Raw genomic sequence first — 22,452 nt, 5'->3', positions numbered from 1 at the left:
GACATAGTGAACCAGTACACTCCCCACACACCAGCTCTCAGTGGGGAGGAGAGCAGAGTGATGAAGCCAGTTCAGAGAGGGGGATTATTAGGAGGCCATGACTGGTTAAGGCCAGGGGGAAATTTGGCCAGGACACCAGGGTAACACCCCTATTCTTTTCAAGAGATTTTTAATGTTGTGAGATGTGGTGATATAACTGCTGATCCTTTTCCCTTTGTAGCTTATCATCATCAATCAATCAGGCCTTTTCTTTAGAATGCCTTTTATTTAATTGTTGCGTCTGCCCCTTTGCATCTTCTGTGAATTATAAACCCTTCTTTGTACTGATTTTATCTCCTATCTTTATTGCTGTTTCCATTAATTTAACTTTTTTTTTTTTACTTTTCTGTAAAGCGCTGTGACAAGTTCTTTTAAAAGCGCTGTACAAAATAGTTTTATCATTTTCTCACAGGTGTGCCGATTCAAACAGAGGGGTTTGTGTGGATCTGAGTCACACTTGTCATAGAATGAGACAATGTTACTATGAAATGCAAAGCAGACACTGGTGACAAAATCATAGCAGGGAACTTCTGCTGACTCCTCCTCGTTAATAAATACCTTTGGCTGACAAATTGATTAGGGAGGAAATAAACTGGGTGATTTCCATTCCGAGAATTTTTCCTTGCTCTTCCATTATGTGCGATTCCTTGCAAAAGAGGCTGAAAAAAACAGCTGGGAGAATGCCTCTCTCCTCCCCCCCCCATCCCCATCTTCCTGGAAGGAGCAGGGTGGAGGATTTGAGACATGTCTTCAAACAGCAGGGAGCTCAGGCTGGAAAGCAAGGATGGCTTACAGCTGCCTGAGATGAATGGAGGAAATGCATTCTCAAGGAAGAAAAAAACCAGATAGTGCTTTGAACAATACTTTTCTGAGAAGGTACCATCGGGATGCAATCCGCAGGCTTTTTGTCGGCGAACAGGGTGTTATTATTGTTTTGTTGAAAAGGCAGTGGCCTGTTGAGAGAGGAGGCGTGGAGCTGTATTGAGGGAGCTGTCAGAGACGCTGTGCTTCTCACTGGTGCGGCAACACCGGCTGGCCAGAAATGAGCAGGTAACCGAGAGAGCTCGCTGGACTCAGTTTGTAGTGCTTGGCCTTTTTTTTCCTTTGCTTTTAAAAAAACTGCATGATACAAAAAAAACCACACATACAATATTAATACAAGGAACGGAGTTACTCCTCTTTCTGAAGTCTCACTGCTCTTTTGCAAGGTCTTCCAGAAAGGCGGACAAAATTGGAATGGCTTTTGTAAGGGCTTATATACCACTAACCTGGACTATGTGGAGGACAAGCCAGCAGCCAGACCATGTGCTGAGAACTTCAAATGTGAGACGAGGCTCTGTCCTGTACCCATGAACCCATAATGTTAATCTCAGGGTGTCATCCTGGGGTGTCTAAGTCCTGAAAGTCTTGAACTGTATATCACCCTAAATCATCTTTTGCTTAAGACTTCTGACCTCGCTAGAGATATCTGACCCATTGTCTGCTTTATTCAGCAGTTCTGATGTGATTGTCTAAACACACATACTGTATGTTTCTAGTGCATATGCCACTCCTGTCCGGCTTGATTCGAGATTCCAGTTACACTGCTCTCTTATAGTGAAGAATGGTTTCCTTTATCCTGAGCCTGTGTCCAAACACATCCTACTGGAACATCTGGAACATTGACCTTTTGAGAATCTGGTCTTCTTACAGTAGAGCTGAACAGCATCAGTGTGAAGGGGTGTGTCTGGAAGGAATACATTGTCCTGGAAAAACGTTTTCAGGAAAAAAACAAAACTTGAATGCATTTTGGAGCATTATGAGGAAATTTCAATTTGAGTGGGAGCTGTGTGTTCGTACGTGGGGGAGGGTTTAAAGCACATTGGGCCAGGTGTTTAGATAAGCGTGACACCTCTGAGAACCTGTTAGAGGAGGTCCTTGTCCTAAATCTCCTTATTGTCCTCAGACGCAGCAGAGCTTCTGTTTGAATTACTGAGCTTTCATCAGAACAGCCAAGCTTGGAAAGGTCAATCACCTAGCGACGGATACTGTTGGCTTTTGGAAATGACAGGTGAACACGGAACAATTTAATTTTTGTACCGTGTGTGCATTACTGTCATTTAAACACGAAAATGAACTTAGATGTTTTTTTAAATTAGAAAGTTCAATATTGGTTTTAAAGTGGAGCCATCTCTTGGCACACTGCCTGGTTTGGGTGGCAGAGGGGAAGTTCATTAATAAGATTAATCAGATGAATAACTGTCCTGCAGTCTAACCACAAAGTTCCCCTGCGGCACCCCTCGCAACTCCCAGCTGTGTGGCCACACAGCTGACTGTCTGCTGAATGTCTTCTCACCTCCATAAACATAGAACATGGAGCATCAGTCATTAGTCCAGTTCAAGAAACAGTATTAGGAAATATTCTTGTTTCAGACAGATGGTAAACACACTAATTTCTTCAGCAATGTGTCTATGTACACCGTATATGAATAGGATTAAGAGCAGCACCAAGGGTTCTTCAAGCAGCAGCTAGATTTACATTATACCCGGTGAAACGGATCCAAATACTGCCTGTTCTTCACGACATGACCACCAGAGGGCTCTACCACCCCAGAGCCTTGTCAGCAGTTAAAAACGAGTACCATACAGAAGTCCGTTCCGGTTGGGGAAAAATGATTGTATTCCACTCTCCTTATTTATCATTCTACTCCCTTTTCCCTTCTGTCTTTATATCTTCATTTTAAGCATGAAAACACTTTAAATTTTCACTGGATTGAAATGAAGCAGCTCACCATTAACAGAGGATACAGAAATGGGTTTGATACTTGAAACCACTGACGTACCAGGATTACAAAAACGTTCTAAAGCATTCGTCTGCTTTCGTGCACACAGGTGTGCTCTGCTTTGCTGTCACCTGCTCTGCTCCGCATGGCTCCTCATCAGCAAAGCTGCAGCTTATTAAGTGCCAGGCGAGCCCTCCTGTTTGTGTTAAATTAATTAATCAGCCGTCATTACGCACTGTGTTCCCTTGTAATTGCGTGCAAGACTACAGTGATGAATGATTATGGAGGAATGAAGGCAGTCTCATTACTAGGGAAAGTGATCTTAAACCCCTGTAATGAGACTCCTCTGTGCACACTGCCACATGGTAGAAGTTTATTATTATTATAATACTATTTAATATCACCTTTAAAAATAGCTTTTTGGAGCGCTTTAGAATATGATGAAAGTAATAGGAGATAAAAAGTTATCGCATTAAAAAATAGATCTAGGGTTTTGAATGCAGTGTAAGATGCAAATTAATTAAGTAAAAGCTTTTCTGAAGATGAAGATTTTGAGTATGGATTGGAAAGTGTCAGAGAAGGGGACTCTGTGATATCCTTGGGGTTAGAGTTCCAGAGCTCTGGGATGCAGCAGGAGAAGGCCCTGTCACCCATAGTATGTAGACAAGCCTGGGGGACAGACAGGAGACCAGAGGCAGACAAGCAAAGTAATGTTCCCACTAAAGACAAAGCCTGTCTGTATGGCAGACTTCGGTATATAAAGTCTGTCCTGCACAAACAGCCCTGGTGTGCAGATTACTTTTCTTTTTTATTTTATTTAGTTTACCTGTTCAAGACGCCATGCAGTCCTGTGCAAAACGTACGTACTTTTCTGAATAGCCGATTGCTATCAGACGGGGACACTGGGCTCAACAATGTGTTCTGCTAAGAACCCCAAGCACTGATCCACAGTGCACCCCACGATGAGACTTGTACTTGTATCATTTGGGGTGCATATTTCGTTTGACAGATTTGGCAATTCAGAGACAAAAGAGGAAAGGAGGGTTGCTTTATATAGTTTGGCACAGACTCCATCTGCTACAGTTAATTCATTTTAATTTTGTTTGCACTTTAAAAATTATGTATCTAACTGCGCATTTTCCTATTTTGCCTTTGATTGCAGAGTGATAAATCCTAAAGGAAGGACTGCCTTTGTCTAGCAGAGCCTTCTTTAAAATCCTTCCTGAAATCGTTTGCTTCCCACAGGAACGCAGGAAGAAGACAAAGGCCAAAGCATGGAAAAGCGAAGTTTCCCTTTTTAACTTTAACTAAGCGTCATGCCGACAAGCAGCTAAAATCATATCAGTGCTGCAGAGAACTGGCAGAACACAGCCCAACGTCCCCAGTTGCTGTATCTTGCACAATGTTTTTCTTCTGAAAACGAAAAGGAAATTAATTATGTTGACAGCTCCTTGTGCAAAACATTGAAGATGCCATTTATTATACTAGTATACAATGTAACACTATCGCTAGCAAAAAAAAACATATGCAAATGAGTGAATCTTAATTAAGGGAGCCAAATTATTGAACGCACGAATAATCTATCACAAACTGACACAGCAGGGCACTCTGTTCTAAACTGTCACCTGACACAGCAATCATGGAAAACACTCATTTCAGTGCCCGGCATAATTGATTCGGAAAAGGACTACCTTCGTACAACCCAATAAAATAATTAGTTTCCTCTAGAGTTAGTTATTAACCTCTGTGTGCGGGTACTTATGTGCCCCATTCATGTGCAAAATATTCTTTTCATCTTCTTTATTTTGAGACACGCTGCTGTTAGCACACAGCAATCTCCTCCTCTCTGAAGTACAGTCAGCGAAGGGATCAGGTTAGCAAAAGATTAATTAAGGCTCTGGCAAAAATCTCTTTCCGTTTAAAGGCTTAGAGGTGTTATTGCTTTGCTCCTAGATCAGCAGGAAGTTCCTCGGGACAAGTCGCTGCACTAAACCAGTGTGATATCAAATTGTTTTCTTTGTGGACACTTTCCACAGGGCTGTGTTTGAGGAAGCCCAGTGGTCAGTTGATTACTGTACTGTACTGTTGAGTACTGTAGTCTACTGTCCTGTAACACTATTACTGTTAAAACATGTCAGTTGATTACTGTACTGTAATGTTGAGTACTGTAGTCTACTGTCCCGCAACACTATTACTGTTAAAACATGGCTGGGAGTTTAGCAAATCTATTGTAATGAAAAGGCTGGGGGGAGGTCATACCCTAATCTTAGCCCTCCTGCCCACCTATCTCTGAATGTTATACGTGCATGGTTCATTTTCACACCCCTGCCTCCACCTCATCTACACCTTTGCAACTGCTCCCTTTCTCCCAGACTCATCTTTCATTAAAGTTGGGAGGACTATACTCCTCTTGTTATACGTTAACCAGGAGAGTTAGCCCAGCATGACTTACATTTCCTCCACACGGGAGCTTTGGTCACACAGTCCCAGTTTTCATCTGCTCAATGACTGTATGGGAAGGTTTCCGAAAACCACACAGCCCAGAGTCTCAGCTCTTGCTCCTGGGGACTGGAATCCAGTAGGGTTCATATGTTCCTTTAAATCAGCACAAAGCTGGCTAGAAGTGCTGAACTGGTCTGCTTAACCTTTAACTGCATCACTTTAGCTGGTCTACCAGGTCCACAGCTGTTCCTAACTTCATGAGACACAAAGAACGTGCTGAATTCTGGACCTTGACTGTCCGGCTATAGCCAAACCTTATCCAAACAGGTGCATATGCAGACCGCGCGGCTTCTGAACTGCATGTAAAACAAAAGTTTAGGGAACTGAGGCATTGTACCAACTGTGCAAAGTAATCACAAATGGTCAAAGCTTGTGTGTGGAGGAAATCGGGGTCCTGCTGGCTGGTGTCATCTAACAAAACAGAACATTAAAGCTACTGTATACTTCTGCATCCTAAACAGCCGCAGACTAAATGAAACAGTGCAGCCAAACTGTGAGAAGGCAGGGAGAACTTTTGAGTGGAAGTGTATATTTAGTGGCACATTAATACGAGTCCCTGAGCTATTGCATTGTCAGGGATGCAGTCTCCTCTATCCTGACAGCTGCCTGGGTATCCGTTTCAAAGAGAAGTGGTTGGATTTTTCTCACTCCGATGTTTTAAGGTTAATTTATCCTACAAAGGACCTATAAATACATATGTATCTCATATGTGTATCCACAAGTCTTACATATACAGTACATACTCAAGTTGAACTCATTTCTTATTAATATATACATAACTAAAAGTACGTTTTTTTGCTTTTTTATTAAAATCCGTACCCTGGGGATTTTCACCGAGAACAGAGCGGAGAGAAATCCTGTCTGTGGTTTTCTCATGAGAAGCTCTAAACATAGTGCTGTTGAGGAATTCAAAGCTTCTAACGTATACGAGGAGTCAAATTCTTAAACTGTCGATGCCCCGCTGAGATAAACACTCACAATGCAAATTGAGCTCTAAACACACTATAGGGTATTCGAGGAGCAGTTACAGAGCATTCACCCCACAGACTGGGGTGAGAGGGGTTGGGGAGGGACTGGAGAGCTACTGTATTTTACAGAACAGCAGTCCGTTCATCTTTGCATTAATGTATACAGCACCTAACCTCTAACCTGGCTGCCACATTATTTCAAATGTCTGTCCCCTCTCCAAAATCCTCTACAAAAAGGAAATTCTCCACCTGTTCCATTGTTTTCACAAGGTCTCCTGTTTACTTCAGCCTCAGAGGAATGGCTCAAAGTTGAAAAATGACTAAAATAAACATCACTGCTATCGCACGCTTGCCTGTACATGAACTGTAATTTCTACCAGTCTATGTGCTGTGACATTACCTGGGAATATTCTTTAAAATTCCTGCACATCATCACCTAGGAGGAAAGGAAACCTGGAGGAACAGGAGCATTGGAACAGGGCAGCTGTCAATATCGGGGGAGTCTGCATGGTTGTGGTGTCTACAGACTCCCCTCCTAGCTGGGCACAGTGAATAGCTTCAGTCTCGCTCCGTGGTGCTGCACTTACATTTGGATGTCCAACATGATTCTCTTGTCCTCCTCGACGTGTATCCCCCAGATGCAGTCCTGCCCCTTGTCGTAAGCTTCTGGCCAGTTGGGAGAGAGCACCACTCCTGCAGAATCGGTGATCTCCCCACTGCAGACCGCTGTCACCCCAAGACACAAGCAAACACCTCAGGAAACGTGCAGGATGGGCTCAAGCTGGGAAACACAGGGCAAGGCTAACGCGGAGGAGAGTCGGAGAGACTCGGAAAAAGGGATCATGCTTTCAGCTGTACTCTGTTGAATTCGTCTTTCCTAGCTGTGCTCAGAAACGTCAAGCTTATGGGAATACCATCTCTTGAAGCAGGTGGGGCTGAGTCTTGATGACTGCCATTAACTAAAACTGCCAGCCACAGTTGCTCCTCGTGCATTTGATGAGCACTTTCTTAACCCACAAAGGGTGTGATTAAGCAAGGTGTACAGTAGATCTCACTACGCAAGGGCTTTCCTGAAAAAGCAGCTGCTCTGATACCTATTTAAAACCATCAGAGTTTCACCTCTTACAGTGGAGAGAGGCCCCTCCTCAGCTCTCGATGCCTTTGTTTGCTCATTTAGTGGAGGGCTGTGGCTTCATTTTCAAGCCTGTTGAATTCCTATTCACATATACAACATCCCGTCTCATTGTAACGAGCAGCCTGGACACCAAAATAACACAGGAAGGAAACAAAACACCTGGTAAACTCATTCAGACCCTCCAGTCTGTCTGTGTGGGACATAGTAGTTGGCTGCCACTGACCCAATGTAGGTCCAGATTGGAATATAAGCCCATTCACTATGCCTGGACAGTTATTTGCAGTAGATACGTCTATACATGGTGGTGACAGTGTGATTTATTGTGCAGTCTAAGCTTTGTCACATGGTCTTAATCTTGAGAGCACAAAGCAACCAGGTGCCTTAGTTCTCCAGGGATGATTACAAGTTGAATTGGGCCAGCCAGTGGCAAGCCCACAGACTACAGCAGGAGAATGGTAATGAGGGGTGAGGGAGGGAGTCATTCTGCATCTCGAGGAAATCAGCTGATCCTGAGGTAGCCCTGCACAGTATGAGAGAAACCGTAGGTCCAGACACTGGGTGTCTGTGCTTGGTTGAGGAGCTGATGGTGTGAAGCAGCCATCCGTGGGATTATGACTGAAAAAGCCTCCCACTAAAAAGTATTTCTGTTTTAATTTCTGATTAAAATTAGAAATGCAACGGATTTTTTTTTTCTCAAGCTCAAGCGTGAGAGATACCTTAATTTGTTCGTGCCTTAATTTGTGTGATGAACCCCTGCAGAGCACAAGTGGACTGTAAACACTACACAGCACATGGGATACTCCTGACATTACAGCAGAATTAGTTAAATAGTTATGTTCATTCCAATATCACCACTTCATGCTTATGAAGAAGCTCACCAGCATTCTGTAGCAATAAGACTTGACCGCTGAGAAAAAATTGTGTTATTTCTCTGTCTAAAAACTGTCTGTTATTTCTCTGTCTAAAAACAGCAAGAGTTCTTGCTTTCTTCCACCTCTGACAAAGAGATGTCAGGTGTCTTTTTGTGTAGTGGCAACAGTGGAGAGTGTTGCACACACCTGGAAGCGGTAATTAAGGAATTAGAAGCAAATTAAACACTTTGAAAGGAACCTTAAAGGACACAGCTCATAGGGAGTTTTGTGGATAATTTTCACTGTCTCTACATGAAATGGGAGGGGTTTGATGACAGCAAACAGTAATCATTTCTTCTTCCTAAAATAAGTACATCTATCTTTTCCTCCTTTTTTGTTAACTACAGTACATGATAAATTAAATGCTGTTCTGTGACATACTGACTTTTTCTGACTTTCACCAGGTCCCTGGAGATTTTAGATCATTGCAAATGCACAGAATGATACCGTATTTTTTCCCCAAGAAGGAGAATCAAATTCCCAATGTGTGACAAGTCAGAAAGACACATCAGACAGCCAACAGGGGTTGAAGTGCAGTTTAGCTGCAGGTTTCTGTGACACTTTATAGTACAGGTGCACAATGATTCTGGTGAAACTGTAACGAGGGGGAAACCCCCTGGGACGCCCACCTCTGCATGCTGGCTCGGTCTCGTTCCACTGAGGGTTGTTGGGGTCCACACACTCGATGATGATGGAGCCCTGCTCCAGGGTGTAGCCAGGATCGCAGGCGAACTCCACCACTGTACCCACCGGGTACGTCACGTCGCTGCTGGTGAAGTTGCCGTATTTCACAAAGGGCTCGTAGCAGTGTCCCGGGGCAAAGGCTGAAAAGCACACAAGAGGCATGAGCCCTGCTGATCTGCCCTACCGAAAAGCCAGCGATCCCAGCTGTCAGCCTGCACCGGCCTGTCAGCTCAAAGGCCTTTCAGCTCCGATGAGCCCATTGGCCTAATGGACCACATCGTGTCAAATGGATACCCTGCTCTACAGCTCTGACCGAAAAGAAGCAAAAAACAAATTGTGCACAGTCCCAAAGATGTTTCATTTCCCAGCTGTTCAAGATTCTAACAGAACTGGGACACTATCTCCTGTTCCAGAACAAGACAACGAGATATGGAGTTGACAATCAGAGCATCACCCGAGACCAGTTTTGGTTCAAAGGTGTAGAGCTGAGATAACAGTATACAGTGCCTTGCGAAAGTATTCGGCCCCCTTGAACTTTTCAACCTTTTGCCACATTTCAGGCTTTAAATATAAAGATATAAATTTTTTATTTTATGTGAAGAATCACCAACAAGTGGGACACAATTGTGAAGTGGAACGAAATCTATTGGATTTTTGAAACTTTTTTAACTAATAAAAAAATGAAAAGTGGGGCGTGCAAAATTATTCGGCCCCTTTACTTTCAGTGCAGCAAACTCACTCCAGAAGTTCAGCGAGGATCTCTGAATGATCCAATGTTGTCCTAAATGACTGATGGTGATAAATAGAATCCACCTGTGTGTAATCAAGTCTCTGTATAAATGCACCTGCTCTGTGATAGTCTCAAGGTTCTGTTGAAAGCGCAGAGAGCATCATGAAGACCAAGGAACACACCAGGCAGGTCCATAATACTGTTGTGGAGAAGTTTAAAGCCGGATTTGGATACAAAAAGATTTCCCAAGCTTCAAACATCCCAAGGAGCACTGTGCAAGCGATCATCTTGAAATGGAAGGAGTATCAGACCACTGCAAATCTACCAAGACCTGGCCGTCCCTCTAAACTTTCAGCTCAGACAAGGAGAAGACTGATCAGAGATGCAGCCAAGAGGCCCATGATCACTCTGGATGAACTGCAGAGAACTACAGCTGAGGTGGGAGAGTCTGTCCATAGGACAACAATCAGTCTTACACTGCACAAATCTGGCCTTTATGGATGAGTGGCAAGAAGAAAGCCATTTCTCAAAGATATCCATAAAAAGTCTCATCTAAAGTTTGCCACAAGCCACCTGGGAGACACCCCAAACATGTGGAAGAAGGTGCTCTGGTCAGATGAAACCAAAATCGAACTTTTTGGCCACAATGCAAAACGATATGTTTGGCGTAAAAGCAACACAGCTCATCACCCTCAACACACCATCCCCACTGTCAAACATGGTGGTGGCAGCATCATGGTTTGGGCCTGCTTTTCTTCAGCAGGGACAGGGAAGATGGTTAAAATTGAGGGGAAGATGGATGCAGCCAAATACAGGACCATTCTGGATGAAAACCTGTTGGAGTCTGCAAAAGACCTGAGACTGGGACGGAGATTTATCTTCCAACAAGACAATGATCCCAAACATACAGCAAAATCTACAAAGGAATGGTTCACAAATAAACGTATCCAGGTGTTTGAATGGCCAAGTCAAAGTCCAGACCTGAATCCAATCGAGAATCTGTGGAAAGAGCTGAAAACTGCTGTTCACAAACGCTCTCCATCCAACCTCACTGAGCTCGAGCTGTTTTGCAAGGAAGAATGGGCAAGAATTTCAGTCTCTCGATGTGCAAAACTGATAGAGACATACCCCAAGCGACTTGCAGCTGTAATCGCAGCAAAAGGTGGCTCTACAAAGTATTAACGCAAGGGGGCCGAATAATTTTGCACGCCCCACTTTTCATTTTTTTATTAGTTAAAAAAGTTTCAAAAATCCAATAGATTTCGTTCCACTTCACAATTGTGTCCCACTTGTTGGTGATTCTTCACATAAAATAAAAAATTTATATCTTTATGTTTGAAGCCTGAAATGTGGCAAAAGGTTGAAAAGTTCAAGGGGGCCGAATACTTTCGCAAGGCACTGTATGGTAGTAGAATCCCATTGTCGCACTGGGCCTGCGATAGATCACTCAGGGGAGTGTTTGAGCAGGCAACTGATAACATGCAATAGGTGTTCTCCAGGGGCCTCCTGGAGCGGCCAGGAAGAGAACTGCGGAAGGCATTCCTGGGATAATGATAACTCGGTTTAGTTTGACACGGGCCCTTGTGGACCGAGGCGACCGAGCCCGAGGACACGGAGCCGGCGCGCAGCCCAGTGGCTGGCCAGTACCTTCGTATCGGAGAGCGGCCCCAGTGGACGTTCCTGCCCCGTCCGTGGTGAGCTCCACGAAGAAGTGCCGCGAGCTGCTGACCAAGCCCTCAATGGGAAGGTACTCCACCTCGTAGGAGTCGTACACGGGCGCCGAGTCGATGTTGTTCCCATTCTTTATGAGCAGCCTGGAAACGAGAAGTGGGACACGGCGTTTGCGGCTTATTATTTAACACGCGCGCCTCTGAGGAAGAAAGTAGCAAAGCGTGAGTCGTCCGCCAATGTCCCACTTGGCCAGTGTTTTCCTCCCAGCCCAGGGCTGCGCTTTAGTCACAGTGTCACGAGATTATAATAAGATCATCCTAAGAAACTGACAAGGCCACGTGCTCTGTAGCTTCAGGATGTTATCCACGCTGTCTACAAACACAGGAAATCACAGCTCTCCGCACTTAATGGCTTTTCTTTCTTTATTGAGGAAAGACAATTCCCTTTCTCATTTAAGCAGGGTTTAAGCAGGGTGTAAAGCTGCTTGAATCCTTCCAGGAGTCCTGTGGGTTTTGAACCATGCTGAATATTAAGTGTAAAGCACGAGAAGTGATCATGATCTGAACACACGCCCTGCCGCAAGGCACGAAACAGCGCTGGGACACAGATGAGTCATGGGTGCGCCTAGGGTGAAAACTTCGTCTGGACAGGCTCAACCGGCGGTTCTGCTAGGCGGTTTCCTTTAGCCGAGCGCAGATTACGGATGCGCTTCCCCGGGGTTTGGATTCAAGTAGAAAAGGAGCTCCCGTTTTCTCAGATGAGGGTGAATTAAGAGAATAACGGATTGTTAAGCGTCCTCTTACGTGCCATCAACACAATCACCGCCCCGTCGACACACTAACGCTTAGACGCTGACAAAGATTTTTTGTTGTACTTTCCTCACACAAACCTTTAAGATTGGTTAAGAGATAAGGGTTATGGGGGTTGTTGAGGCCCCTGTACAACCAGAGTGGCCCTCTTCTCCGTGCCAGACTGAGGACGCGAGGCCCGTGTGGCACAGAATACCGCTCTGCCCGCGACTCTACCTGTCATCGTCCTCGGCCAGCGCCACCTTCTCGAAGTGGACGTGCAGCCGCTGCCCCTCCGGCGCCTCCAGCACCCAGTGGCACGTTAGGTTGTTGCTGTAGTTGCCGGGGAAACCGGGGGAAACGATGCGGCCCACCGTGGCGTTCCTGACGACGCCCCCGCAGGCGGCTGCAGGGGTCAGAGGGCAAGGAAAGGGGGTGGGGGGTGGGTGTGAGAGAGGTTGGGGGGGGGCGTCAAAAGTAAAAAAAATCAACAAACGAGCTCTCTCCTTCGTCTCAGGGGTGCGGGTGGCATTCGTGCAAGAAGAAGAAACAAACGCTTTTTCTCAAAACCTTGCCATAAAAGGAAAAAAAGAGGAAGAAGGGATGGGAATTCTTGGGTAAACTAAAATCCAGCAGCATGGGATGCGGAGCACATTGAAATCTGTGCGATACGTGACGTTCTGCAGTCAGATTCTCATCGACGGGACTCCAGGTGAACTGAGCGAAGAGTAACCGGTATCGGAAAGAAACAGCTTGCAGGAAATTAACCAGCAGAGGGAAAGGCGCCCAGCGTGCCGGCAGAGCAGGTGAAGGTTACCCACCCAGACCGCGTTTAATTAAGGCCGTTCTGCTGATCGGCTGTCCTGGCTCGTTCCCTGGCACTCTCCGTGCCGTTAATCAGGTCCGAGCAGGCTTGCCAAGGAAATCTCTCTCTTCAGCCACAAAAGCGTGCTAAAAACACTAACCTTTCTAATACTCCACTACCGATTTGCGTTCGCCTGTGATCAGGTTAGCTTAATTCTTGAAGAGCCAAAGAGGGCGAGTGAAAATAATGCCCATTTTTTACTTCCTCCTGCAGCTTGGGTCAGTAGGATTTCTTCTTGTTACCCCTCCCACTGCTCTCACGGGCATTGTAAGGTCAAAGAAAATCTACTGCAGGGTCCGACCCGCTCCTTTTGGTGCTCCTGTACTTTCAGTAACAAAACGTTGTTATTAATAGTTTCTAATCAAATAACATGATCAAGCCAGGTCACCACCCCTGCTCATGCCCAGCTCTGGGCTCAGAATGGTTTAACATCTGCAGGAGTAACTGTAGTTTCAGATATCTCCGGAGATATGGCAATGGTGCCAGCACAATCTTTGGACTGCATGGGAGGTGGTCACATTGCATTTGAAGCTCAAGGAACACACAAGCAAAAACACATTGCAGATGACCCGCAAGCCGTGCTCTAAAGCACACACAGGCAGCTGACATCATTTTAGACTGAAATCAATCGTTAAACCTCAATTAGCGTTTTTAAAGAAAAAGAAGCCAAATAAATAAGAGGTAATTTGAATCAAGTTTAATTACTCCAGCACGGCTGAAAATGTTTATTCAGTTATCAGTTTCTCCTGTAGTTCAAAAGGCTTATTGATGACTAGGCCGGGGATCGCTGGTGTGCTGCAGCTGCTTCCTGCGAGAGTCAGGCAAGAGCTCCCTGTGAAAGCGCTCAGATCTTCCCCATTGAAATATGACTTCAAAGCCAAGCAGATTTATGGCAGCTAAAGGTAATTCATGTTATTTGCTCCCATGAAAATCAATTCAGTCTTGCATAATTCTGGTACAATAACACTGCAGAGACACTGATTGAGTTGTGACAGATTATCTGTTGTGAATGCATAAAAAGCACACTATTAACATGAAACACATACAGTATATAGGATGTGATCAATCATTTTTGGAGTCATGTGTATGGCCATAAATGTAAATTGCAAATGTGTAAAGCCCACTGTTTATGGCCTAAAACATACATCTTCCCGATCATCACCTTACTTTTATCGCAGCTCAGCTCCGAACGCTTTAATAGGAAAATTTGCTTAAATGCTACTTGCAGACACGCGGCACATTTTTCACGTCCGTATTCATGGACAAATCGAGCTGCCTATGAAGGCTCCAGGGTGGGGGCCCTGCAGACAGGAGGGCGTTTAGGGAGGCGGAGGAGGCTGGGTGGCTGTTTGCATGGGAATTTGGGAAGGGGCTGATGATGGATTCTGGAACGCTAACTCCTTCCTCAGTGTCAAGGCCTCTGCTGGCTCCTGATACTTGCCCAGGCACTGCGGCTCCTTGCCGCTCCAGTAGGGGGTGGTGGCGTTGCGGCAGGTGAGCGTGGCCGGGCCCTGCAGCTGGTAGCCGGTGTAGCAGTAGAAAAAGGCCTCGCCCCCGGCATGCAGGCTGGTCACCGACACGTCGCCGTAGGCCGGCCGCTGCGGGAAGGCACAGCTCAGCATGTAGGCTGGGGGAGAGCAGGAGGGAAAAGAAAATGAGTAGGTTAGTATGGGCTAATCCACAACAGAAAGAGCTGCAGGCTTCCCGGGTCAATTCATTGCAAAGGCAAAAACAGGATTTAGTAGGAAGGGGTTCACCATGCTCTTCAACATCAAGCTCTGGACCCAAGCATACTATTCTTCCAAAGCACAGCGCTGAACTGTCCTCTCTGTCCAAAAGAGTATGGCTCAGTCTGGCCTAGGCCTTGCCACAGACATTGCCGCCTCTGTGAAAGCTCTGACTTCGAGTTTGTGAAGGCGGACGACTCCCGTTCGTCAAGACGCCAACCTAACGACGAAGACTCTTTACACTCACTTTGGAAGTGAACTTCCCCTCTTTTTTTTTGATCACGGGGGTGAACCCCCTGAAGAGCAGAGCTGACTGCTATTTATACCCTCGTCGCCGAGCTCCTCGGCAGCCACCTCGCTGTCTCTGGAGACCGCGCGTCTCCCCCCCCAGAGGCACGAGGACGGGGACATCCCCGCACATGAGCTGCCGTCAAGCAGTCGCTATCCCCCGCCAAAGGAAGATGAATTAGCAGAAACGCGTAACGGGGGTCTTGTCACGGCCCTGGGATGGGTTCTGACAGGTGGGATGTATGGTGGCACTCATTAGTTGCGCGGGATGATAAATTATGCGTGGCGCGTCCCTAATGGGAGCTATGAAACCTGCTTCCTTCCCTGCCAGGGGAGCCAGCTGCCTCTCCCTCTGACTGCACGGCGTGCGACAGGACGTGCGGAGCAGAATCTCGCTAGTTCGGGTGGTGAGAGGAGGGGCAGGGACGACGAAGAGATCTAGCAAAAGATTTCGCGGAAGGCAGAGAAGTGGGCCGAAGTAGTTCCAGTAGGGAGCTGCGTCAGCATGCGGAGGCTGCAAAGGAACAAGTAAAGGTTTGTTCCAGGCTGAAAAGAGAAGAAAGGAAACACAACGTTTCGGCTGTGGAGCCTTCTTCGGGCGCGACACTTGTTTCTGTATTGTCGTGATGCGCACACCCGACGTGACGGTAATTGTCCGACAGCGGCCCGGCCACGCTGACATTCTTGCCACAGGACCTGCAGACGGCGCCCTGGAGTTGCGGCGGCTCACAGAGGAGGGCTCCTCTCTGCTCAGCTCCACGGCAGCCCACCTCTCGCTTGCGCTCACACAAGGACCCCGCGAGTTGGACATATACCGCAGCAGCAGATCACGTCGAGAGCCTTTACAGCAGGTTGTACGGGGGAAAAAAAAAAAAACATCCTACAGCTGATCCGCTTCCTTCTTTTCTGGCTCACAGCCCGAGTTCTGGACACACGCGGCAGGCTCGGCTCGGCTGCTGCAACATCAGGGCCAGTGCACGCCTGTGATCATCAGGCAGCACTAATTATAGCATCTGCTAACCTCCTCCAAGGCTCGCTTTTCACCTTCGCTGGTGACATCCTAGCTCTTCACAAATCTCGTGCTTTGCGGCTACATTGCTAGACGTTTATTCATTGCTGACTGATCACCGAGTATGAATAAGGGCTCACTCTTGCTTTATTTTCAGCCTCGCTAATTAGGCTGTGAGTGAGATACTGCACCTACCTGGACACGTTTGAAACGAGTCTAAGAACCATAACGAGTCTGACAAGACCTACCCAGCGAGTGCCCCGGACTTTAAAGTGACTGACAAAATGGCAGCACTTCCATTTTAACATGCCTTCAAGCCTTCTTCATAAGCCTTGACTTTCATTCCGGCGCTCAGTTAAAACTCATTAAATTAATGACTTAAAAATACCTACACCATAAATGTTCAGGTTTGTGTACAGTTGGTAACGTTTTAAGAAGGAAGTTAAGGTGCGCTCCCCAGCATCCAATAACTGGTTAACGAGCCAAAGAGTGGAAGGTGAAAAAAAGCGCCTGTCAGAGAGAGAAGAATCAAAGGGCAAGACAGCTCTGCAAAAGCTGGTGTGAATCCATCCCATCCTGGACCCACACATGAAGCCATCGTGGTAACACACGTCTCACACGCAGAAGTGTTTGATGGCCACTGAAAACAGTTGCTGCAGAATTCGTGCATGGAAACAGTAGTTGTGGATGCAGTATTAGGTAGTAAATGGTACATTGTTCTTATAGCCTTTTGCTTCCTTACACTGTGTTAAAAAAGTGTTAAAATAAGGCCAGGAGGACACCTGGACCTTGACACAGCTGTCATCCTGGGTTTGTATGTGCACAGATTTCCTGAGAACTCAACTTAAAGGTAAAAAGGTGGGAGTTGTCAGAATAGACATGCTTAGCTGTGCTTTTTTTTGTTATGGTGTCTCTTCAATAATTTAGAAACGCAACTGAACAGAATATGCTGACAGTTTGTGTGTGTATTCAGTACTCAGTGCAATACAATACCATGTAGTTTTGGGTCACCAGTGCTTTTCCAGAAACATGAAACTCCCTTACCGTGGTGAACTGAGTGATTCATCAAAACCTTTGACCAGACTTATCTCAATTACTCTGCAGCATGAGATGGAAAATCCAGGACCTTTTCACAACTATTATATCAACACACGGAGGTATAAAGCACAGTTCTTCTGCAATGAAATATGTTTTGCTAGTAAGTGCTGTGGATCAGCAATGCCTTTGGATTAATTTTTAAATCATTGCTCTCAAAGTATGCCCTTCACTCACTTAACCATGTATTAAGAGACACTGAAGAGCTTTTAGTAAATTTCAGAGAAATTCGAAGATCATCAATCACAGACCTTAACTTATACTGGAAGCTTGCACTGTATAATGCAGAAATATACACTCAAAGGCATATTTATCACTGTGCCATTAAGAGTGCAGTTCTGATCTGTTAATATAGTTCTCTCGCACATCAACAGCTGCAATCTTATGAGATCAATCACTGTAACACTATGTTGTGGGAGTGTTTTTACTGTCACTCTGTAATGATGGCAGTATTTTATTTCTTAATTTTTAATATGAGCTAAGGGAGACTCTGTGACAGCTTCACGTAGCTTTTGTGTCGAACAATGTCTAGGGCTTTTGTCTTAACGAGCAGTGTTCCCTTCATCGACAGGATGGGGCAGCTCTTCTGAGAATTTCGGTTGGTATCAGTGTGTCCATGGCTGCAGCCCCTGACCCGTGGTGACTGTGGGGGACATTGTCAAAGAAAATAAAAGCTTAGGTTTGTGTCTGACTGTGGAGGTGCGTTGTGCTGCCTGGTTTTCCTTTTCAGCAGCAGATGGAGCTTGATAAATAGGACCGACTTTTTTCTTCACTAAAGCCGTGAGACATCAGCTAACGTGTCTGGGTTGAAACAACTCAAATTCATGCACCGTCAAAGACAGCGCAAGAAAGAGTGAGCCATAACATGCATTGACCCTTAAAAGCACATCTCCTGGGATTCAATGCAGAGCACCTCTAATGAGCTGAAAGCTTTTCAGGATAAAGGCATCCCATCACTGAGTGCATCAGTTAGTTGAATCATTGTGTGTGTAATGGACAGTACATTGGAGAGCCTGTCAGCTCTTCTGTCCTGAGTTCTAATCCATCTTCAAAGGACTAAGATTCTATGCAGGGTGTCGTTTCTCCTGGCCAACCATCATCCTCCATAGCAGTGGTTCCCAATCCTGGCCTTGTGACCCACACACCTGTTGGTTTTCACTTTGGCTTGCCTTAATTAGATAATTGAAGGCTGAATTGATCTAAGAAGTTGCTTCATTGGAATATTTGTGTTTTTGTTTCAAGTCACAAGTTTGGTACAAAGGGTAGAGCTCCAGCACGTTTAAGAGCTGGGAACAAACAGCTCAAATGAAGGGTCTAATTGTGTTACTGGGGGCTCAGCTGGAATAAAACCCACCAGGTGTGTGGGTCACCAGGACCAGAGTTGGGAACCACTGCTCTGCAGGATGAAGGAACTGTGGCTAATGGGTAAATAGACGTCTGTGTATGTGGGCCATGAAAGTAGATGTTTTACTATGCAGGTAGGTTAGAGGATCATCACCATCAGCAGGCCCTGGTACGAATCCCAACAGAGTCATGCTAAAAACAAAATTATGCTAAAAAGAATAACCTGATCTTTACTTGCTGCTTCATATACAGTAGGTGGAGGGTGATGATAGGTTGGTTCTTGCTGAGCACTCCTTGACACCAGATTAGTCTGCTGTTCCTGTGCGGTGTGCCAGCTTTTACACTATAAATAGATTCATGCACCAGGTGCTCATACATGCTCTGCTTTATTTGAGCATAAGCTGCAGCTGTTACTGTGGACATCTGCCTGCCCTGTTAAAGCATGATCAAAGCGGTTTAAAGTAAATACGTGGTGTGGTGGGAACACTGCAAAAAAAAAAGTGACAGTTTGGGCCAAACTTTTAGACAGGTGTGGGAACCTGGGGATAGCATCATTTAATACGATGTGAAAGGGCAACCTAATTTACTCTCCTTTCACAGTATAATGCACTTCTCCTCCAAAGACAACAGTCTGTACCACAAGACATGACTGTGCTCCCTGCAGCAGTGGTGACCAACCTGATCACCAACCTGATCTGCTTGATTGTTTAGATTTTTACTGAAATAGTTTCTTTAGTCAGTCCCGACTGAAGTTTCCAAGTCACAGAATTTTACACGGCCTCTCCGTATTTACTGTTATTTCTGACTACCAGGTCCTACCAGTTGATCAAGGTGATCAGTTGACACAGGAGGAATGACTACAGTATATAAGACAAGCCCACAGTTAGAGTGGCAATGGGGCAGGCAAGCTCATAACTGGGGGGTTAACACCGTATTAGATACACCCACACCAGGAAGCAACATTGTATGAAAACACGCCCACACCAGGAAGCAACACTGTATTAGACACGCCCACATCAGGAAGCAACACTGTATTAGACACGCCCACACCAGGAAGCAACACTGTATTAGACACGCCCACACCAGGAAGCAACGTTGTATTAAAACACGCCCATAATTGGAGGTGACTCTGTATTAGGCACGCCTGCAGTGGTAGTGACACTTAACAGACACTTCCACAATGCATTTTATCCCTCGGCAAAGATCCAATTCAGGCAAGCAGGACACCTGAATCAGGGTAGTTCTGAAATTGGAGCAGTGTTGGTACCAAGCACAAATCCTATTTAACCTTTAAAGAACTGAAAGCAAATGTGCAAATATGCTTCAAATTAAAAAAAAGAAATAGCCTGCGAGTAAGAACTCATTTGGAACAAAAACCTGACGATTCAGTGCTCCTCCTGGACCAGGGCTGGGAACCACGGTCTTCCTGAAGGTGAGACTACATGATCCAGCTGTTGTGTCCTCCTTCCAGCAATGGAACAACAGCAAGAAAAGATACGAAATCAAGGTGCGGAACACCCCCCCCCACCCTCTCCCTGCCCCTGAACTGCAGGCTCTTTCTAATTTTACCACAAAATGAAACTGTTCTTGCTGAGCAAAGGAGCCAGCCTGCGAGAGCTAAGACAGCCCCCTCAGCAATCCATTTTATTTATAGTTTATTACTACGATAAGAGCCCAGCAGGACACAGCCTGGCATCAGGCTTGTTATTGTAACATTATTACATCATCGAATCCATTTCAATTAGACTAATACAGAGGGGGCACGGGGCTGACTTTGTTTAGCCAGTCCCACTGGTATCAAATTGCAGACGCTTCCTTCTTTCCATTCCATTGTAGCCTTGCAGCTTTATAGCCCATAAAGTGCTATTGTTTTGCTATTACAGCTAATGATGCCTTGTCGACTGGAGTCGGGGAGATTAGCAGACGGCCAAACTGCAGGCAAAAGACGCCAAACTGATGTCTCCCATTATTTGCCTGAGAAGAAGTGCGGCGCTCGCAAGAAGTGAGGCTACAGTAATGTATGTCTTTCTCCAGAAAGCCCTTAACCCCTGCCCTCCTGCCCCTCCAGGGGCAAGCCTTGCGCCAGGACTAATAAGCTAAGCTTCTATCCTGCTTACGAGAGGATGCAGCGCAACGAGGCCAAGGGAGATCAGCTTTATCAATCCTTGCCACTGCTCCATCATCGGAATGTGAAGGTTTGCATACGCAGAGCCCAGTTGTGATTGGGCGGAATTCAATCTGTGCAGCCCTGACAAAATGCAAGAGAAAGGAGACCCCAGGATGGTTCCAACCATGGTGCCTGTCTCTTTAATCCAAGAGTTATGGATATCCCCATCCCAGGGATGCCAATTTTCTTGTTGCTTGTACGAAGGAGCTGATTACATACATGACTTTCCCTATCTCACACCCAACGCCAATGGGCTTGTCTTCAGAAGTACGATGAAGACCACCGTTGTGGTCTCAGGTCAGCCCTAGGTAGCACCGTTGAGAGTCTCCTGCAGTCACTTCCTCTCCAAGTTCCCCTTGGCCTCACAGGAAACGCATCATCAGACAACTTGACCTCCTCAGTGCCTCCATCTCTCCCACATTCATGCCCAGAGATAAACCCTGATTCCTGGCCTTCCGAAGAGTAGGATGAGAATTTGGTTCATATCCGAGTTTCATTTTAATTACTTCAACGCACTTTTAACATGGGCACCCAGGTTAAAGGAAGGACAGAGTATGAGAGCTTGGGAAACTGGGCTTTTCCTACAGGGGGCTAGTATAAAAGGAAAGAAGGGCCTGGACAAGAGGAGCAGCAAGAGTGGACAACAGTGTCAAGTTAGCTCAGGCTGATCTGCTCCAAGCCTTGCACAGGAGCCATGAAGGATGAATGCAAGGAGGAAGAAGGAGAGCATGCAGCGACCAACTGCAATATCTGGTAAGGAGCTATGACAGGTTTCTGTACAAAAAAGCTACTGAAATATCTTGCAACACAATGGAGGATTATACAGTTTCAAGGTCTACAGGTCCTATATGTTTTAGATAATCAAGTTACTGACTTTTTTCCTCACCTATTTGCAGCGGCAAAGCAGCGTTCTGCAACTAAATACATTTTTGTACCTGAGCCCAGCTGTGTATTTCAACGCAGGTCGAACTGAGTCGTTCAAGAATCTGAAAGGGCAGCTGCATAGGGGGCAGTGTCAGAGGCTAACGGTGCATGAAATGTGCAGGACAGCTTTGGGCCAGGAGTGAGAAATGTGGACAAAAGCGGACGTGAGCAATCTTTCTCTCTTTCTCTCTCGCTGCGTCGCCTCCACCCTGAATCAATTTCCAGACGGGCAATGAGTTACAATAACCTAAGAGGAAGGCCGCATTCCAAACAGGTAGAGGCCGCCTGCTAGTCCTTGTCAAAACAAAGCAGTCTTCATTAACGGGATTTGTAGAGGTCTATGGTTATTTCCTTAATAGCATTTATTGAGCAGTTGACCATTTCAATTGAGTGTTTAACCCAACCATATCAATATCAATACATCACAGCAGCATTGTAGTAAAGCTCCCCCAGTTTAATTTCTTTTCCCAGGGATAGCGTTATTGATCTTTGTTTAAGGGTAATGTTTCACTGGAGATACAGAGAGAAAGGACTCGCAGGTACTGTAAATTAGGGCTTGGTGCATTCAGTGGATAAAAATACTGTTGCCACCACCACAGCTGCATTTTCTTAAGCCTGCTGCTGGGAAAGTCAATTATATAATCTTAGATAAAGTTACATAAAAGTTCTTATTATTAATCCATTAATCAGACAAGAGCTCCAAGTGTCCTGTGTATAGTTCTTATATATAAAACTGTGGACTGTAGTGATGGTTAATTTCTTTGTCAGTAACCAGAAAAAGCACAAATACGACACACGTTAATACATATTGTTGTTCATGCAGATCCCCATGTGAAGTACATC

General features: G+C 45.7%; 1 protein-coding gene across 1 annotated transcript in view; it reads right to left on the bottom strand.

The window, feature by feature from the left end:
* Positions 1-22,452, bottom strand: part of sez6b (seizure related 6 homolog b) — a 205,617-nt gene that overhangs the window by 18,284 nt on the left and 164,881 nt on the right. Inside the window, exons 5-9 of the mRNA XM_088906912.1 lie at positions 14,497-14,682; positions 12,428-12,596; positions 11,379-11,545; positions 8,947-9,141; positions 6,859-6,997 (exon numbers count right to left, since the gene is read on the bottom strand). Coding sequence (XP_088763038.1) covers positions 6,859-6,997; positions 8,947-9,141; positions 11,379-11,545; positions 12,428-12,596; positions 14,497-14,682 — 856 coding nt within the window. The remainder of the gene's footprint in view (positions 1-6,858; positions 6,998-8,946; positions 9,142-11,378; positions 11,546-12,427; positions 12,597-14,496; positions 14,683-22,452) is intronic.

The sequence above is a fragment of the Atractosteus spatula genome, chromosome 27 (assembly GCF_055471065.1).
Source record: "Atractosteus spatula isolate fAtrSpa1 chromosome 27, fAtrSpa1.hap1, whole genome shotgun sequence".
NCBI classification, from domain to species: Eukaryota; Metazoa; Chordata; class Actinopteri; order Semionotiformes; family Lepisosteidae; genus Atractosteus; species Atractosteus spatula.
The sequence above is the reverse complement of the archived record's forward strand: the minus strand, read 5'-3'. Positions and strand labels throughout refer to the sequence as shown.